At 28.3% G+C, this 21488-nt stretch overlaps 1 protein-coding gene across 1 annotated transcript; it reads right to left on the bottom strand.

The window, feature by feature from the left end:
* Positions 1-19859: 19859 nt before the first annotated feature.
* On the bottom strand, positions 19860-20327 carry LOC148234106 (histone-lysine N-methyltransferase SETMAR-like). The gene has a single exon (XM_088188370.1). It carries the CDS (start codon positions 20325-20327, stop codon positions 19860-19862), a length of 468 nt encoding a protein of 155 aa, XP_088044496.1.
* Positions 20328-21488: the final 1161 nt, after the last annotated feature.

The raw sequence follows: 21488 nt of genomic DNA, 5'->3' as shown, positions 1-21488 counted from the left end.
TATATTAAATTGAACATATATAAAATTCTCAATGTCGTCGAGAATTTTTCCGATTCAGCGCTTTTCTGTTACACCTCGCTTGTAGCATTTCAAAATTCAAACGGAAAATTGTTTATCCGATTTCACACGTCAGATTTTCAATTCAACTAACAGTACACCATATATCTACATATTATATCATTCATGCTTTACTCTGGTTGTCAAATAATGCAACCGACTCACTTTTAATAAAAAATGTATAAAAGATGTTTCTCAGATACTTGTACATAAAAAATATAAATATAATGCCTAAATTGATGTCGTTTCTTAAAATTCAGACATAATTTAGATAATAATACCTGAGTACGTACTGTGTTATATTTATGTTAATACACATCTAGACTTCAAATTCTTATATTTAAAAGATAATTAATTCTTAAAATTAACGATGGCAATGAACAATTTATACAAAATTACATGTTTTATACATTTATTAAAAATTCGGTATTTACGGACATAGTAGTGATTCAAATTACTAATGCTTGTTTTAAAACAATCATTGAAGTAATATATTTATTATTTAGAATGTTTGCAATAAAATAAATATTTTTATACACATGTGCCACGTACTGTATGTTTAGTGTGAAATAGACAAGGCAGAGAATCACTTATGAATGAGCATAATAATCAAGCTTATATTATATATTACTTAGCAATTTTCTTCTATAGGTAAATGTCTTTATACTGCAATTTAGCTCCCCTACATATTATAGTTATACTTTGTAATCGCTCTCGCGTGATACGGAATTACGTACAGAAAGCTTGACGGTGGTAATCTATCAGTTCACATGTATCAGGGTGAGTATACATATAGCAACGGCGTCAATCACTTTCTTCTTTGCGTTTATATAACACTTTTAAGGTTGTAAATCAACGTGAAAGTAAACGGATGTATCACCATTACCGCCGCGTCTCGTATACGCGATATATGCGGGTTGTCCTGAAGGTTTACACACATTATTATTTAATTTTTCAATGATCAGATCTGATCTAAAGAATACGGGTTTAAGATTCAAATTGTAAAATAAAGTAGTTTTATGCAATTTTTCAATTCGAACTGCAAACTGTAACAATTTAGCTACAATGCTACTGTTTTATTGTACAATATAATTATTTAAATTTTTAAAATATATCTGTAATTTATTCGCAATAGCTTTAATAATACTGCATACTTTATAATAAAATATATATTATCTAGTCAAAATTCTAGCTAATTTGATTAACATTTTAACTCGTATAAAAAACATTTTTTCTTTAATAAAAATAATTGCAAAAAAATTCAAAGCAATGGATCATTGATCTGTTTTTTTACAATTTACTGAAAATTACAGTGCTGAAAAATAATCTTTGGCGTTCAATACAAGATATCTTTCCAAGTACATTGTAAACATGTTATTATAATTTACTATAAAAACACTTGAGCCTATAGACTGCCATGTAAATTTTAACCAGAAAGTGATAGTTGCTTTTAATTCATATGATTTAAAAAATAAAAATAGAAATTTATTTATATTTTATTATGATAATTTTAAAAGGTTATTTTAACATCATGAAAAAAATGACAAAAAAAACAGTTTGAAATAAGTTTTAAAAAATAATAAAATAGTTTACTTTTTAATGGAGATATAATTAGTAATAAATATACAATTATAAGCAGCTCATAAAATCATATCATACATTATTAATCAATAACACATATTATGATTTCCATATCTCTATTAATTACTAAACCTTAACCTAAATTTCATATAGCTATGTATTTTAATGTATAACCGATTCACGTGTACGGAGTTATGACTCAATGTTTGAACTATATATCCGGGCGTAATAATTCACAGCCAGTTTAATTATAATGTGCAGTGGCGTGCGACACAATTTATCTGCGTATCCACTGACATTGGAATAGAGAGAGAGAGAGAGAGAGAGATGCGCTCAATGTTTTACTGAACAGCGAAATGCTTTATTTTATAGCCCCACTAGATACATCTCAATGCTTACTAACAATTAATAACGCTTTTTATAATTAAATAAAAAAGCACCGATAAAACTATATTTTATCGGTTATTGTTAACATTCGGAAAGGAATTGGAGCAAATATTCAATACTTCGGATTTTCGGATTAATCATTTCTGAAGCCTGCGATTAAAGGAAACAATAGCTACGCCCTTATGCTATAAGTACTTTAAGATTCCACAGCTATACATGGTCTAAATCTAAATACATTTAAATTATCCAATTTATAGCATTAAAATTTGTATATAACGATTATTTCAAAATTCAGAAGTACGAATGATTTGTAGAAAATACTGAAATATTACTATGCTAAATTGTAATAGCAATTAAAAATATATTATGTACTTTTTTATACTAGCATTGACCGTGATTAATAGCGAACGTCGCGAAGCGTCAAATTTTAACAAGGCAATATTTCAGTCTAGTCGACGTAATTTGTTTGCATTTTGACATATCGACAGAGATATTATATTTTATATTTGCAATTGGATATTTTACGCTTGAAACAATTGTTACCTTATCTAATGGTTTTACAACTATTTTAACTTTCAGATGATATTTAAATATTTTCTGAATACTTCTTCATACTCAATATTTCTCAGTTTAAAATGAAAAAAAATTATAACAAGACCAGTTCAACTAAGTGTATCTTTTCACCCATTAAGTTTTATCTTATAACGTAAGATAGAGAACACAGTGGTGCTTCAAGCGATCGTAGACCCATTGAAAATTTTCCGAGAAAGAGACAAGTGGATAAGACGAGCGAGATCGAGTGAAATTCTGAGAAAGATCCTCAGGCGTTTAACTCGACTCAAAATTCAAACAGGATGAGACCTTTCGAAAATACTTGTATCTTAGAGTGCACGAAGATATTCTGACACGGGTAAAAACTCGCGATTAGAATTCGTTATGAATAAGATATGCTATTGATGTGCATTCAAAACATAATACGTGATCCACTAATTAATATTCAAGATCGTTACAAAACTTTTATGTTAGGTTTATATTAAATAAAAAATAATCTTAGATTCTTAAATTAGTTATAAAAGCTATAATATCTTATATATGAAAAACATATGTATTATAATGCAACACGAAGATTTGAATAAAAGGGATATTAAATTCAATGGATGTTGGTATTTGATCATAGGTTTCCGGTTGCACACATACACATTCGCATCCTAATATATTCGCTTTGAAGGTTGTCCCCAAAGGTACAAACCTAATAATTCATATCGGAGGGTAGTTTTCAAATGTAATTAGGAGAACTTCAGAGGCCTATTTGTGAGGTTATCTGATTATAGCGACCGTTTGGAATGGTAACGAGTGTAATAACCATGGATATGGATCCTACCTGAGCATAATCTCTAAATTGCTTTTGAATTTGTATGTCAGTTCCCGGGGATCCCGCGAGAAAATGTATGTGTACTTACCGAATTTATGTACACAACATTTTATAACTTCAACTAATCTTGTTATGTAAATATGTATGTGTAAATATGAAATATTAATTATCAACGTTCGAAAAAAATATTAAAAAATATGGAATGCGCAATAACTCACAGTTGCTTTGATGCAATTAGTCTTTTTGAGACCGAACACTTCAATTACAACACGAAATGCACTTCAATTTAGTACGATGTTTTATTTTGTTTGAAACATAACACAGAGAGTGGATATTTAATTGTATAGAGACATTCATAAGCAAATAACCATTCTATTTGGCAATTATCAATATTTTTTCTCTCCGTGCAATGGCATTTATCCCTCTGTGAGTCACACTCACAGGGATAAACCGATCGTTCCTCTCAAATCATCAAAAATTCCATCAGAGAGCTTTTTCCCCTACCTCATATAATCTACAATTTTGCGGAAATAAGCATAGCTAATTTCAGTGCTACGGGTGTGTAACAGCACTATTAATACTATTTTATTTAGTATATACATATGTAAAAAAAATGAAACAGTTGTAAAATTATGTAACTGCTAAGACATCCTATGTGCAACTAATTATTTTTCATAAACATCAACTGCTTTATTCATATCATTCAGAAAGTCAATATTAAAATTAAATAATATATCCTCAAGCATTCTAAGCGGCACACTGGTGTGCTTCGCAGCCAGAGATAGACGTTACAAACTGGTAACGATTTATTTAGTATAATATAATACAACAAACTGTTGTGAAAGCGTATTGCTTCTGAAGAAAAGCCGGCAGAGAAATGTTGTTCTCGAGATGGTTCTCTAAGGTCCCTGATAGCAGAACGTGGTCACAATCGATTGTTTAAGTGTGACTGCAGAAATCTCGTAGTCTGTTCCGACCTTATGTATCGTAGGTTGGGAAGTTCTCCGACGAATATTACAATGCAGAATCTATTCAACCAATTGTTGCGCTCGTTTATTAGAGCAACAAAATATGTCCACACCTCTAGAGAGTGAAATTTGTTTATTGTTATTTTAAATGTTGTACATAACGGTTGCGCAAACAATGGCGTATTGTGTACCAAAATAAATATTTCAAGGGTAATTACAACGTGTTGTTTACTTGTTCCTTCATGTCCAAATAATCCATTTTTTTATCTGTACATTACGAAGGCTATTGTGGTGGTTCGTTCAGTTACAGTCACGTTCGTTCTTGTAATTATCATGGTTATCGTAATTTATTGCATGAGTTTACGAAGAATAACTAACACATATCAATATCTCTATATTATAAAAAAAATATATATACTTTAGTTTAATAATATTAGAACTAGTTATCTTACAAAATCACTAGTAACCCAATAAAGTTACAGGATTTATACAATTGTTGTTCAGCGTTCATATATGTGTAAGTATTATCCGTAATGCAATAATAAAGAGCAACCTAATGGGAGATTCTCGACACGTTTGTCTCACTTTTCAAATAATTTCTATTAGAGTACGTCGACTTTAATAAACGACGTTACATTTACGTCGCTATTGCTAATTAAGTTAATGTAGGCTACTTGAACGTTACTGTTTTGCAAAACCACTTTAAAACCATAGACGCTTTCTCAATTTCTCTTTAACACAAACGATACGAGGTCACGTTGTGTTAACTAAATTATCAAACTCTCAACGAGAGCGTTTCAAAACGACTTGAACATTCGAATACCCATCCCTTACTTCCATATCTTTTCTCTCTCTATTAATATTTACATGAAGAATAATTCGCGAGTTGCGTTTCGATACCCGTTCCTGATTCTATTTGATACACCTATGTTATACCACTTTACTTTCCGAATCTCTTTATATTAATGTGTTTGATATGCACATACATACATGTGGATATGAACGAGTGTAATGTGAAAAGCTCTTTAAATTTAACTTGTTTTATGTTTTGGAACTTTATTGGTTAATGATATAAGCCCGTTGGTTTACATTACATATGTCACTGGTAAAGCCAAAATAGAAGAGACTGGTCAACTTCGAATGTCGTGTTTTTAAAGCAGAGTAAAATGTGAGTTATTTTGATATCAAATTAACTGACTTAGCATTATGTTTATTATGCAATATTATAAGTCACTATTGCCAGATTAGTATTCTTCCCAATATTCCCAATTCTCTGAGGAGTTGAAAATTTTAAAATGGAAATTTTCATCGCAACGCATTTTTTTGCTATCAAAATTTCGGCGGTAACAGTTGCTAATAGCTTTGAGCACATTGTAAGTAACATCAATAGGCAATTCAACAGCAAAGCAATAATTTCGAATGCTTTTTTGGCAAAATTTACGTAAAAATGTTTTTTAAAAACTATTTTTTTTCAAGTCAATTCAAAAGTCAATACTGGTAATACCAGTATTGACTTTTTTCTCTCAGTAATACCGGTATTAAAAATTCCTACTGTTTTTGCCAGGCAGGTTACAACGAAAGATTTTAAAAATCTGGTTTGTGTGTTTCCTATGGTGTCAATAATTTAAAAATCAATAAAATCGCATCCTTTAATAATTTAATTTAATTATAAGTGCAGAATAGATTTTGATTTTTATAAATTAATTAGACTGTACAATAAAGACTTCTGTACAATAAAAACTTCCACTTTACCTTTAATTGACAGTAATTTAACTGATAAGTGAAGTGACATGCTAAATTCTATTTTCATGCTAAATTCTAAACATTTTTCGAACGACTAATAAGGTTAAATAAGATCATATGCTTTGGGATTTATATTCGTATTTGACAAAAATTATGTGAAAAGAAATTTCCGAAGATAAAGTTTATGAAATTACAATTTTTGGTCAGTATTAATAGATGGCCATTTACAATGAATTTTGACAATAGAATATGACGAATTTGGAACCTTAGTTCAGTGAAATATTATCCTAAAAAAATAAATTATATTTTTATCATATGTAAATCTTATTGCGCTTCAAGCTATTACGTTATATTTGTTTTTTCCAATATTACCTTTTTATATAATAATGAGAAAAATATTTATTATTAAAATAAAGGCTTGTTTTTTTTTGCTATTTAAGTAGAATTCCTTTTATAAATATTACTGAATTTTCTTACTGGCCCACCGAGCCTAAAAATATTTACGATCTGGCCTTTACAAAAAAGTTGGCTGGCCCTATTATTAGCGAATATATCGTTCTGTTGTTTAAGGTAATGTTAAAAAATAAGTTATGTAACAATATATGCTGCAGAGAAATTAGTATTGTAAAATCGTCAAAATATTAGTGTCGAATTGAATCAATTGTGTAATAACTACTTATTGACTTTAAAAAAAATTTAACTGTGGTAGAAAAAAATATGCATACAGTAACATAAATTTGTACAAAACTAAAATGATGAATCGATACATATTGATAAATATTGTTGTATACTTGTATTGCTTAAAACTTCTAATAAATTATATGTCCTTTAAAACATAAAAAAATAAAAATAATGACAGTAATGCAAACATATTAAATAACAATGTGTAGTTATATCTGGGTGTGATTTTATATATTCGGTCAGAGTATCACAGATTTTATTTATAATTCATAATATAATATATCCACTATAAACGTTTTTTAAATGTCAAAAAACGTTACGTTTGCGTTACAAAATTATACAGACATTGTGCGTATCTGTTCGTACTTATATACATTTTTCCCTTCCATTCTATGAAGTAACGCTATTTCGTTTTTACTTTATCAGTTCCTCTTATGCTTTGAAATGTGGAAGCGTTTTCAGCATAACCGAATAATATCGTTTTTCTCGCCGACTATTCTAGTTTTTCTATCGCAAAAAAACGAGATTTTCAACGAAGAGCAAAAAACTCACAGTACAAGCTGAAAAGGACCAGTTCAATACGCGAAACTCTTATCCACGGTTGAGTTGGTCTGAATGGAGGCCGAATCTTTGTAAAAGAAATCAAGCAAAATTGAGTATCTCCATTCGACGTTTGCATGGTCAAACCCATTAGTCTGAAAATATATACTTGAAATGAAATAAAAATTAATATATCGAAATGTAGTTTTTTATATAAATATTCATTTTGTGTATAATCTCTTAATCGAAAGTTTTACCATTTATGACTTATTTTATTTATTTAAATAAAATAAAAACCATCGAGACTCAATTAGTTTCACGAATGCGTCGCGATAAGCAAATAAATAACAATAAACTGTATTATTACAATACAAAAAGAAATACATATTAGAAAAGAGAAAAACAGTCATAAAATACTAAATAAAATACAAGCTGAACTAGCATTTCATATCTAACATAAAATATTCCGGAATTCCAAACTGGAATTCACGAAGAATAGTTTGATTGTTCACAGCACCTTTCAGTTGTTTAATGTAATGCTTAGCGACATTTAACTTTCGGCGAAAATTCATCAAATTGTATTCCAACGCACTTAAAAGTATGGCGCTGAAATATGAGTACGGATAATATCTAAACATCCTCTTATAAATGTATATCAAAATATTTTTTTAAGCATTTTCGATTAAAAGAGTGTATTTGGATATTTTGAGATTCCAAATTATATATCTAGATTTAAGAATGCTGAAAACTGAAGTGCCATAGAGGACGTAAAAGTAAAATGCCTTTATCAAAACAAAGCCGAGGATCTTGGAAGATTTTTTTAGACAACGTTTACGCAACGTTTACGTAAAGAGATCCAGAACTCACTCTCAAAAATAATTCCGAGATCTTTAGAAAAAGTTTTTCTCGCCAAAACATTCCCACCAAGATCGCAGGAATAATATAATACAAGATGCTTATTATTTTCTAACGTATTTATAATAGAAATACTAAAACATTCCAATTTATCAATCATACTTCCATTACTAGTAAATATATTTTTATTTGAGACTACGCTCCTTGCCCTATTTTGTAATTTTTGCAACATTTGCTTATCTAATTTATCAAACATATCTAATATTGTTGCACAATAATTAAAATGGGGCAATATGATACTATTGTAATTTTTTTGTGTTTAAACTTAAATATTTTTCATTCTGGATAATATTCCTATTATTCTACAATTTTTTTAATATGTAATTACAATGTTCTTTAAAATTTAATTTTGTATCTGCAATTACTCATAAATATTTTATAATAATAAATATTTCGATAATAAAGTTATCCATAACTATTTTGATATTATAATATAACATATTTTTATATTTAATAATTAGTACATTCTTTTTTTACCATATTTTTATTATACTTAATTCATTATTTAAATTATCTACAACTTCTGTAATATTATTACCTACGCAATACATTAATGTGTCGTCCGCAAATTTTTTTATATTATTAACTACATCATTAATATATAATATAAATAACAATGGTCCCAATTTAGACCCCTGTGGTGCACCGTGAGATATTAATCTCTCTTTGGAATATGCATACTTTATTTTAACTTTTTCTTTTCTTTTTTTCAATAATTAATATAACATCTCTTGAATTGATATCTTGAATATACTTGACTGTATATGATCGCTCAAATAACTTGAGAATAACCGAGTTAAATCATCTGACAATTTTTTTAATAAAAATTCTTGACAACTTTTATAACTATCACTGTTTTATTGAAAGATATATGTTTAATAGCATTGAACCGTACGGTACACAAATTGTTATTACTTAATAAAATAAATAGCAAAAAACACATCTTTTAGTTCTATAGATTTGTATCATCTATGATTGACAGCACGAGCATGATGCATTAAATACATTTTTAAATTATTTAAAAAGTATATTTTATATACATATATAGACCAGCGTGTATATTTAATATTATATATATTTATGTTAGTGTATTTTTGTACATATTTTAAGATTTTCTCTTTTCATTTTACCCACGACCAAGTAAAAAATGGTTCCTCGGGGACATTCGAAGCGGTGCAAAGGGCGTGTAAACTTTTCATATGCAAAAGAAATAGGAGGCAGGAAGTTTTTCTCTATAGAGAAATGGAAAATGTTGAATAAAGAAAAAAAAACACCCGACGAGCGACCGTCAAGATGAACATGTAATTTAACTTAACAAAATATTCAAAAATATGTAAGAAAATAGTAGTAAGTAATTTGTATGCTTTGTACTTGATTATTTGCATAATAAATAATACTGATCAGCTTAATTTTGACAAGATTAAAATAATATGATATTTAAGTTATATATAAAATAGATTTATTTTATATTAATCTTTTGTAGGATCATATTTAAAATTTATAAAATGTTAACTTTTGCACCACACATATGTCCAATATTTTATATTCATATTACCTTATGGTTACATTTTCCATGTTTATAATTCCATTGTTTTAGTATAAAAAAGTTGGTGATGAATCTCAGTAGCAAATTTTTCTTTCGTTCATTATTGTCACGATCATTTTAAGCATACACTGAAAGCTTTTAACGTTACTGCGATTAAGGCCTGGCTTACTTTTCTATGTCACGCGGACCCTCCCGGAAACGACATTGTTATTAACAGAGTGAAAAAATCATTTCCGTTTTTCCCAGCTGTATTATTTTTTCAACCTACGCTTTACATGCAAAAATATGAAAACGTACTACAACATAAAAAACTATACTTACTGACGATTTTATAAAATATGACATATTCGTATATATTTTGCAGGTAATAAAATTGTAATTAAACTGCTGCGCTGTCCAATGCACAGATTTTAACTTCGATTTGATTAGCATTGGAAATGAAGTGTAAGCGTTGAAAACGTGTACATATCGCGTTTAACGCATTACCCACACTCATTCATCGGTTATGAATTTACTTCAATTGCGGACCAGTAATTCAAATTAAAACCTGGTTTATTGGGCGTAAATAGGAAAAAAAAATCAAAAACCATTCTCTATTCTCGCACTTTTTTCCAAATATGCCGTTACAAAAAATAATCTGACTTTTATACTTAAAACGTAAAAAAACCGCACCAAAATGATATTAAATTTAACAGCTCGTCTGGCGAATTATAATATAAAAAAATACAGACTGGTACAAAATACAAATATTATATTTAGTACCTATATAGCTGTAGACAGAATAAAAATAAATTTCATGTCCTTTTTATCATTGCGACAGTCGTTCAAAAACGTCTGCGATCATTCTCTACATTTACGAAATGAAAAAGGGAATCGCTTATGTGTGAAAATTGGTATATTATATATTATTTCTTTGCAAATCTTTAATCTGATTATTATAAGTAAGTTAAAAAGTAACCAACAATTACTACCATAGAAATGACATAATTTGCTTCTCATAGTGCATGCATTTTGTTAAATAATTCTAGTGATATTTTTTTAAACAATTTATTTTATATTAAATTGAGATAATCATGACTAAGATTTGGGAATACCCGAGTTTTTTGGACCAACGGGTTCGGGTCAAAATAACTTACTCATTAATGAAATAACTTTTTTTCATATTGTCTGTTATTTTGTAATATTTGATTCAGTTCTTTCATTGTCAATGACTGTTCAGTCTAAATATCGTATTCTATATTTCCTAAATTATTTTCAATGAATGTTGCTCTTCAGCAGTACAAGCTTTATCACTTTCTTTATCAGATAATCTTTTTATTAATTTTTTGCAACCATTAGTAGTTTCTTTGAAGGAATACCATTTGCGAGGCAGTCTAATAGCTCTACTAATTTTATATTTTTGCAACCATTTATTCGTGTCTCCTTTGTCAATAACAACTCTTCATTTAAATTACGATTTATTTAACTTATTTTTTAAGCATAAGCTTGATTGCTAATTAAAATTTAATAAGGTTTATATAATCCCCGCTGAGCACTTAAAATATTAATTTAATAGATTCAATACATTTCACAATTCCTTTATTAATTCAATTTTCGTTTATAAGGGAAATATACTTTTAAGATGGTTAAACAATTATTTAAGGAAAAGAGAGCAAAAGGTAAAATAAATTATGCATATTGTAAATCTCGGTGTACCACAGGAATCTAAATTGTGACCATTGTTATTTTTATTATATATTATTGACACAATTAAAAATGTAAAAAATGTAAAATACATATGTTTACGTACGACACATTAATGTATTGCATAGGTAATTATATTAAAAAAGTTGTAAATAATTTAAATAATAAATTAAATATAATAGAAATATAGTAAAAAATAATTTACTTAAACTAAATGAAAATAAAACTACATGTATGTTTATTAATTATAAAAATATGTTAGATAATGATATAAAAATAGTTATAAATAACTCTATTGTATAAATAGTTGATAAAATAAAATATTTAGAAGTAATTGTAGATACAAAATTAATTTTTTAAGAATATTGAATTTATATATTTTTTAATAAAAATATAAAATGTGTATATTATATAGAATGAAAAATATGTTAAGTATAAACACAAAAAATATTACAATAGTGTCATATTGCCGCATTTTAATTATTTTGCGACAATATTAGATCTGTTTAATAAATTAGATAAACAAAAATTACAAAATAGGGCAATGATAGTAGTCTTAAATAAAAATAGATTTAATAGTTAAGTATGACTGATATATTGAAGTGTTTAAATGTTCAAGAAATATTGATTTTAGTATTTATATTTAAGTTAGAAAATAATATTTTACCAGAGTATTTTAATAAGAAATAAAGATGTACATAGATTTAATACTATAAATAGAGAAAATTGAAGGATATTTAGGTATAAGAAAACGAGTACGGCTAGGAGAATTTGTATAATAATATTTGTAGCACAATCCGCAAAAATAAAACTATAACGGTTTCTCTAAATGGAATAAAAAAATACATTCGTGCATTAAGAAATAAATTATAATATGAAGTCCTTTTTTATTTTATGTTTATATTATGTATGTTTAGTTAAAAAAAAATTGATGTAAAAATTAACTAATAAGCTAAATAGTAATATTAATAAAATAAATTCCTAATATTTGTAATAATATTTATCAATAACAAATAATTTAAAAAATTCTTAAATATATTTTATTTTTCTTGGATTTTTAAAAATATTTAACAATTGTATGATTATTTTATGCACCCTTTAGATCGACTGTATGCGCCCTTTAGACTGATTTTCAATATAAATAGTGCTGTAAATTTAACCCATTTTTAAAGCTATGAAAAAAATTACAATAGACTTTTTAGTGCTTAATATTATAAATAGATATGATTTTTTTACCTAAAACTACACATAGATAATATTTGAATTTAAATTGAGATAAAATCTACATAAAAAAGTACGCTGAGAAATATACATGGAAAGTACTCCGTAAATATACATGGAAAAACATAAAAATGTAATTTCTAATCTACCATAATATAGTATAAATCCGGTTTGAGAGATGTCAGTAATAAAATATTTTTTTCAAACACGACTTTTGTTGTAACCCGCAGTTTACGTGCAGACTACGTAAACAAAACAATTCTCGTGAACTGCTTTTTACGCTTGGGCACCCAAACACGAGAATTTTCATAAGCCGCTTGCTACGTTGAAAATGTGACACAGCCGTCATAACTAGTTCTCACGGTCATAAACCAATTGCAATTAAGTTACAAAAATATTCATTAAACTTTAAAAAAGTTGCCTTCACTGTCTTTTGCTGTCAATATTGTATTAAGACAGTAATGTCGTTTTGACGGTGCATAATAATAGCACATTTTTATTAGTAAAAAATCGAGTCTGTTTCCATGGCTCAAACCCACGACCTCTGGGTTAGAAGTCTCAACCTTACAGACTATGTTATTCCGACGTTAAACTGGGGTAGTGATGAATATATTTAGCTTTGATCACTACTTACATTTATTAAGACTTAAAGTTGTTATTGTGTTATAAAAATAAAATGTAGGTTTAAAAAGCGCAGAATTGAACGTGCTTCGTCCGCACAGCGAGAGGTAAATATGTAGCAAACACACTGGATTGAAGTTATCCGCAAAGCGACAAGCGCGGCACGCTTTAAACGAACCCCGGTTTAATGGAAAGCTTTAACGGGTTTAACGACCAAAGATAACCGGGTATACATATACCGCGCGAGACAAAGAAAGATGGCCGATGCATATATATAGCGGCCGGTCATAAAAATGAAATAAATTGTCTCGTCGGTCGTCGCTTTTTTAAAAAAGGCACCCCAATGTTCATTTCAACCCCCGACACTCACCACCGCTGCGAAAATCGACTTTCATCCAATTTCTGCTTGGATCGCTTTTAACGAGTTCGGCCGCCCGCAGGCAATGCCATTTTTGCAAATTAAACAACCCTCAACCGGGGCACGCGTTCTTAGCATAACGGAACCGGAAGTTGTCAGCGGAATGTCCCAACAATTGTCAGTTTGGCAGAGAGATTCTCAAAGTAAGTGTCGCGAATTATAATAAGAAAGGTAAACAGGTTTATGAGTATAAATATAAAATAAATATATTAGTAGAAATTCATTAAAATGGGAATTATTCAGGACATAATCTAAAATAATAATTTCTTACTACATAATATATAATATATAAAATATGGTATTACTAGTGTAAATTAATGTCAGACAAGAAGATGTTAAGATAGCTGTGATTAATTGTTTATATATTAAAATTTTATATTAAATATCGGTCTAAGGACACAATGACACCAAGCTCTATAGAGCTGAGTTCATAAATGCTTGGAGTCTAGATGTAAGCCCAGGTATTTACCGTTTGACTTCACATTAAAGATGCAGTAGCAAAGTTAGTCTACCTTTCGTACATATAATATAATTGTATTATTTATTCTAGTTAATTTAAATTTTCCACTTCTTGAAATATTTATTTTGATTTTAACACTTTTTTTAATTTATTACAAATTGGTATAAACCCTTAAATATTTGTTAAAATAACTGTATCATCACCGTACATAGAAAAACGCGTATATTTTTAATTTTGCGGTATCGTTCATATGTAATACAATATCCCGAGCAAACTTTACAATGAAACTCTACCTGAAATACGCGGTATCGAGTGTTCGTTATTTACTGAAACTGCACAGCTTCTACTTCTTTGGTATTAAGCGTACAGTCAATGATCTTGTATATGTACATCTTTTAAATCAAACTTGTTTAAGATTGTTTAGTAGTATTTAAAAGCCCGTTTTAATAAAAATTTGCGCATCTATACTTTGTTAAATTATTAATTGGCCGTATTTATGTGAAAGTTCGATTTTTTTTAAAATGTAACGAATAATATAGTACCCTATAAATCAATATGAAGAGAAGAGCCAAGAAAGTGGCACTCAAATGTGCAAAGCTATGCATAATCTGTAACATTCAGAAAAAGAGAGCTGTGGTATTAAATTGAAGGTCAGCATTGTCGTATTTGGGTTGCGTAAATATCACAACTAAAAATTTTATACTGAAATCCACTCTAATTATAATATAAATAAATCAGTTGTTTTCGATGCAATATGGGCTGTGTAGTATGCTTTGCCCTGCAGTCATTAGGTCAAAACCTATTTATTAAAAATAAGCCTGAAAGGGTTGCAGTTGGATTTAAATCCCGGAGGCAAATACTTTTTTACACCGCTCTTATTCTAAATATTTATAACACGGATATGATTCGCTGAGTTTCCACAGTAATGATTTTGTGAGGAAATATGTATTTTTATTTCTAGTGGAGTCGGATATGGTGGACGCCATGATTATGAAGTCTCGGGTTTTTCAATTCCCGGGACTCGAGACACAATTTTTTTAAGTCCCGGGAATTCCCGGGACTCGAAACTAAATATGTTTTGTTCAAATAAAAGAAAAAATTAACTTATATTATGTGTGGGAAAAAAGGTATAATTTATAAACATTATAGGTAAAAATTTATTGAAACAAATTGAAAACAAATTGGTATGCACAATACAATTTTTTTGAAACAAAATTATTATATTAATTTGATTTGGCTTTTAAGGTGCAAACATTTCGTACAATAAAATTGTGTTAATTTTAAATATCTTTTTAAAAAGGAAATTTACAATCAGTAAAGTAGCTTAAACTGACAGTTTTATAGAAGCGAGTATTTCATAAATATTTTAAAATACATGATTGTTCGATTCATTTCAAGTATATTCAATGTCAAGATCAATTAAAGATTTTCTGAGGCAATTCCATATCTTTAAAAAATTTTTAATCATCATAATTAAGAAATTTCACATTCTCTTTATGTCGAGATGTATAATATATTAATCTCTAAATCAAATTCGCTCTTTAGGTATATTTTAAAAAATTTTCAAAATAATTTGATTATTTTTTGCGTTTCATTTAAAGCTCAGATTCAAATATAGTTTTTTTATTTGAAATTTCTGCAGTTTGAATGTCTTAATTCCCGGGTTGTCTCGACACAGAATCCTTAATCAGAAGAGGATGCAATCTTGATTCTCGAAGACATTCCGGAATCCAAAACTAGATAGTTTGATTGTCGATAGCATTTTTCAGTAGTTTGAAAAAATACATAAGAATTAAAGTGTCATACATGAATAACTGATCGTTAAAGTGAAACGCGTTCCTTATAGCATAGGCAAATATATGTATATTATATAATCGCAAATAACATTTTATTATAAAGTACACACACAAAGTGTATATATTAATAATCCAAAAAGCGGAAAGATTAAAAAGTGATATATTATTATACTTTGAGATAACAAATATGCATAATATAGTGTTCGTGTATATAAATATAATGCACGAGGATGATAAAAGGTAATGTCATCAGCTTTGGAAATGTTTCTCATTGTCCATTATCTTAAAACATATTATTTATCATATGTGTGTAGCTACATATGTGCAGCGCAAAAGGGTAGGCAAAAAAGTATTATTAATCTTTCACAGTGACTTAACTACGTTATTCTTTTACTTTTATACTCGCAACGAAACATAAAATTGAAAGCAGAAGCAGTAAACTAATGTATTTTTGCATGATACAATTAATAACAAGATAGATTAAAATTTTAATAATTACTTACATCAAACAAGTTAAATTTGCGGACCGCCTGTAGAAACAGCGCCTCATCGAGACATCTAGAAAAAAATATAACATTTTAAATAAAACTTTACGTTTCTTGAGAATGTTACTTTTTAGCTCAGCAATAATTATTTAATTTTATTACATACAAATATAAGGTCAATTTATATGTTTATATGTTCATCAATTTCCATAGAACACCATAACAAGCTCTTCAAAAAAACGTTACTTAATGTATTAAACTCGTTAACCTTTTTCAGTCGCAAAACGCGCTCTAAACGACCCTCATAATTTTAATGGATTTTAATGCAAAATTACATTTGCCTTTTTAATATCGTACTAAACTTATCTCTCTTTAAAAAATGCTACAAAGAGAAGAAAAGTTAAAAATTAAAATAAATTAAATCCATACTACCAACATCATAAATCAAGTTATCATTTAGTTTTACTAGACACTTTAATCATATAAACACATATTGCGTCGTATACAATATTTATCTAACTTTGCGGTAATAATTTTTCATTCCACAGTACTTCATTAAAAAAATTAGGGAAAATTTATATGTATTTCAAACTTTAAAATGTATTGTGAACAGTTAGACTATCAAAATATATTCTTATCCTGATAAATCCAGAGATTTAAATAATGATGTCCCTAACGTATATAATGCTGTAACTCCATAGGGTTTTATCTTTGCCCGCCTGTGATTGCAGAATCGAGACAGTTCTGGCGAATCGCAGATGAAGATATTAGCTGGTCAATTGCATCGCTTCTTGGACACACGCACGAAATATGTTTAAGCTGTGGCCGCTTCCGATAGGGGTAAAATCAACTATAGTCCTCTTGCGCAGAGTAGAAACCATTGTTTATCGTTTTGCTCATTATTTTCACATAAAAGGTTAGTTTTTAATGGTAACTATAGTATAGGTGATTACGAGTGAAATGTAACAATTGGTGGTCCGTACTGTTATTAAGCCCTTTATGTGATGATTGACTCAAATTATTTTTAAAGCACTCCTTTCTTTATTTTTAATTTGGAATGGACCTCATTGCAACGAATTTTTTTATGGTTATTATTTTTCACTTTGCAGTCTATCAATGAATTAGTAAGTTGTATTCGATATTTTTTTATATACACACCTATAAGAATGTAAATATACAATAAAACGTTTATACGTGGTAGCATAAAGCAGAACATACCATTATATTTTAAATTAAAAATATAGTACATTATATCTTTATTTTTGTGAAGATACTCGCTTATATAAAAATATAGCAATTAATTCTGCAATTTTTCATTTCCGTCTTATACACACAAAATACTAAGAAGAAGTTAAAGACGTAGGCGGAAGCATCGAGGGGAAAGCAGCAGTGTTATTAAAATCTTTAATAACTCGTGATCGATACTCGTCGTTCAGGGTTTATTTTGTCGCTAATTTTATTATAAAGTAAACTTAAAATCGTTTATGCATGTTTAATTAAATATTTTGGTTTTAAATATTGCTATAAAAATAACTAAGCATATCGTATATTTCATCTGGTTTTACGAGAAAAAATTTTGGGGGAAATAACAATGTGGCAATAAGGAATTTTTGATTTAAGAATCGAAAGCATATCGATAATTTTAATCATAAAAACGGTATGAAATCTGCTGATTTGTTAAACTAAATATATCAATAAATAATTTGTTAAGCTAAATATAGAAATAAAAGCAAATCAATAGGAAATATGTTTTTTTTAACTCGCGCTATAATTCGCAACTACTCTGAAAAGTGTTTAAGCGCAATCCTTAAATTTATTACGCGCACAATGTTCTATTTCTTATGTTCAAATACGTAAGTAAATAATTTTTTTTTCTTACATTTATAAATAAATAAATAAACAACAGAGCATACGTTTTAAGATATCGTTAGGAAAAAAAATGTTAAGATATATTAAAATAATTAAAAATAAAATACATATTAAATCATTCTATTATATTAAAAAACGTATCTTTAGACATATCAAATTTAAAATATTTCAAATAGCTTATATTACAATATTACTTTATAACAATCTTATTTATCGTTATTAAAATTATGAATTAATTTATTCCTACCTATTGAGATTTAAGGAGATATTTAATATTAAAATTCAATACTAAATTGTTATTAAAGTAAAAAATATGTTTTCTAAGTAATTTAATTTTAAAATTAGCAAGACATTGTTAAATTTATGCTTAAGTATATTTACTATGATAAAATATAAAAAATCTTAATTTTTGATGTTCTATATTTTAATCATAAAATAAGCAAATTATTCGTTTTTTTATCCATTAATTTTACTATTCGGACGATTGATTAACAAACTATATATATATGAAATCATCGTATTATTAGTAATACGAAAAAAAATTAAAACATAGATATGTACATTTTTTATAACATGTATATGTTTTTGCCAAAATATGATAGTATCGAAATTTCTAAGAATCCTATACCTCTCTTGTGTGAGAGGTAAAAAGAGCACGAGTCCCAGGGGCACGATTTCGAATGCGCGTCTTACAACACCCGAAAGTATGTCCCTGGGGATGAATCTGACCTCTGAAGTGCGGTCAGAAATTAGGGGCGTGACCGTAATACTGGATTTTCTCTTTACGCATAGATTAAACTCTCTAGCACTATTCAATTCGAAACCATAGTAGTAACTTCCAATTTAATGCGCCGAATAGGATATTATAATCTCTGATAAAAATGAAATATACACAGATGGTCAAGAAGTCGCTATTAAATTTAATAAATATTAAAAGATGTGCATATGGCATATTCAAGGTACGTCATTTACATTTTAATGTGAAATTTTATAGGATTTTAAAAATTAAAAATATTTTTTTACTATATAATATGATTATTGAAAGTAAATGTTATAGAGAAAATGACATAGTTATTTTTGCCAGATTGCATATTCCATTAACATTAGTCTTTTGAATGCAGTTCAGTGAACGCCAGGTCTTCCAATTTTTACCCAAATACATTCACACAAGAGTCACACGAAAAAAGTCATATAAGTCGCACGAAAATAATATTTTTGTTTCTGCCTCACACAGCACCATTAGATATATCAAGTGACTCGTCGATATAAAAAAATTGAAATATAAAAATAAATATTTCAGCTCATTTCGCACAAAATAAATAAAAATATCATATTTATGTAATATCACAGTAACTGGTTGTCTACTCCTAACTGTGTAAGTCTAGCGTGCGTGTGTTTTGGATAAAAAGTGGAACGTCATTGATCTAATTTATTACTTACTGTCGGTCCTTTTTAGGTTTTAAATTTTATTTTTGATTTTGACGATGACTCGCCTATTCTTTCCATCGCTTCATATTTACATAAAAGGACCATTTTTATCACTAGTAATGTTACGGTAAAGAAACCAATGCCATGGCCAAACCAGTAGAAATTTTTTATCATTGTTTTCTCTCAAAACACGTGAGACCCAAGCGCCGAACTTGTAGACATTTCTCATTGATTGAAGATGGTGGTATACGGTCATGTAACTACAATTCACCAGCTCAGTCAATTCTACAGTGGTTTGAATTGACTCTTGATGAATAAGACGGGATATGCGGTCCTCGTCGAATTCCACTGGTCTTCTGGTACGTTCCATGTCTTTCAGATCGAAATTACCGTCTTTGAAATGCGAAAACCATTGATGAGCTGTCCTTTTATTCATAGCATCTTCACCGTAAACTACGCAAATATCGCGAGCAGCTTTGGCGGCTTTATTCCCTTGATTGAACGCGAACGTAACGAGATGTCGAAAGTGCTCCCTTTTGTCTACTTGACATTCCATTTTGAAGCCTTGTAATTAAATCAAATAATAAATTTAACGTGGCAATTAAAAAAGAGCAGATATTTTTCGAATAACGTTTAACCGTTACCAATGTGTTTTGATTTTATTCTGGATTTTTAGACTTGAAAAAATGGGCAAAACTTATGTTAAGAATAGGTACTGCGTTTGATTTGAGATGATTTTTAAAACAATTACTAATAAATTTAAAAAAAATTAAATTATTGTCTAAAATTCTTTATGTACAAATTTTGATAGGGGTGACTTTAATGCATTTTTAAAGACCAGTAAACGATGACGTCCATAGAATCATAAATACGTTTTGCATATTTTACAAAACATACAAATATAAATGACATAGTTTGAAGATCTGGAAATATAAAGAATCGTTATTTTTTCTTACATTAAGTAACTGAATACTTTCAATATGAATCTATTTTTATTATATTTGAAGATGAGTTGGAAAAATGTTTACAAATGGATAGATTATAAAATTAAATTCATTAAGATTCATTGGATATTAATTTGCCATAATCAGTTGGACACCACAGTGTCTGCAAAAATATGTTATTTACGTTGACAGGATGCATACAATCCTTTTTATGTAAAATGTATTATATATTTATTTACTTCGTGCCTGCAAATCATAATCCGCGATTACCAAATCCATTATTTAAAATGGAAATTGAATATTTATGCTTACATCCTTATTTCATTGCATGCAAAAGTGATTAACAGAGAGCTTTGATGATTTTGTACAAACAGTACATTAAACACAGCAAATTATATTATACATTATTACTCTTGTTTAATCAACCTTAATAAATATTGACTCGGCATATTGTGAAAATGTTTTATATGATACTTTAATGAAAATAGGCACAGCAAAATGAATTCACCACGCACCAATAGTTTTTCTGTAATCACCGAATCATATTCATGTGGTGGATTAAAATTAAAAGCTTTCTGTTCGTATTTTAATTTGCACAGTATAATTAGTATATGAACTGGTTACATTAATCATAGAAACGTTCAGGTAAAAAGCAATCCTTTGATATTTATTTGTATAATAAAGAGAGTTGTTAATAAATTATGGTTTAGAGCTTATTTATATGAAATCCTAATTATGTGATTCGAGTCATGAATTTAAAATAACAAAACATT

Source organism: Plectrocnemia conspersa, unplaced genomic scaffold, assembly GCF_051122295.1.
Source record: "Plectrocnemia conspersa isolate PC_06_02 unplaced genomic scaffold, ASM5112229v1 ptg000006l, whole genome shotgun sequence".
In the NCBI taxonomy this organism is placed as follows: Eukaryota; Metazoa; Arthropoda; class Insecta; order Trichoptera; family Polycentropodidae; genus Plectrocnemia; species Plectrocnemia conspersa.
Note: the sequence above shows the minus strand (reverse complement) of the source record. Positions and strands in the feature narration are given on the sequence as shown.

Coding starts and splice junctions, on each gene's coding strand:
- LOC148234106 (XM_088188370.1), bottom strand. CDS start 20,327: ATGGAATGTCAAGTAGACAAAAGGGAGCACTTTCGACATCTCGTTACG.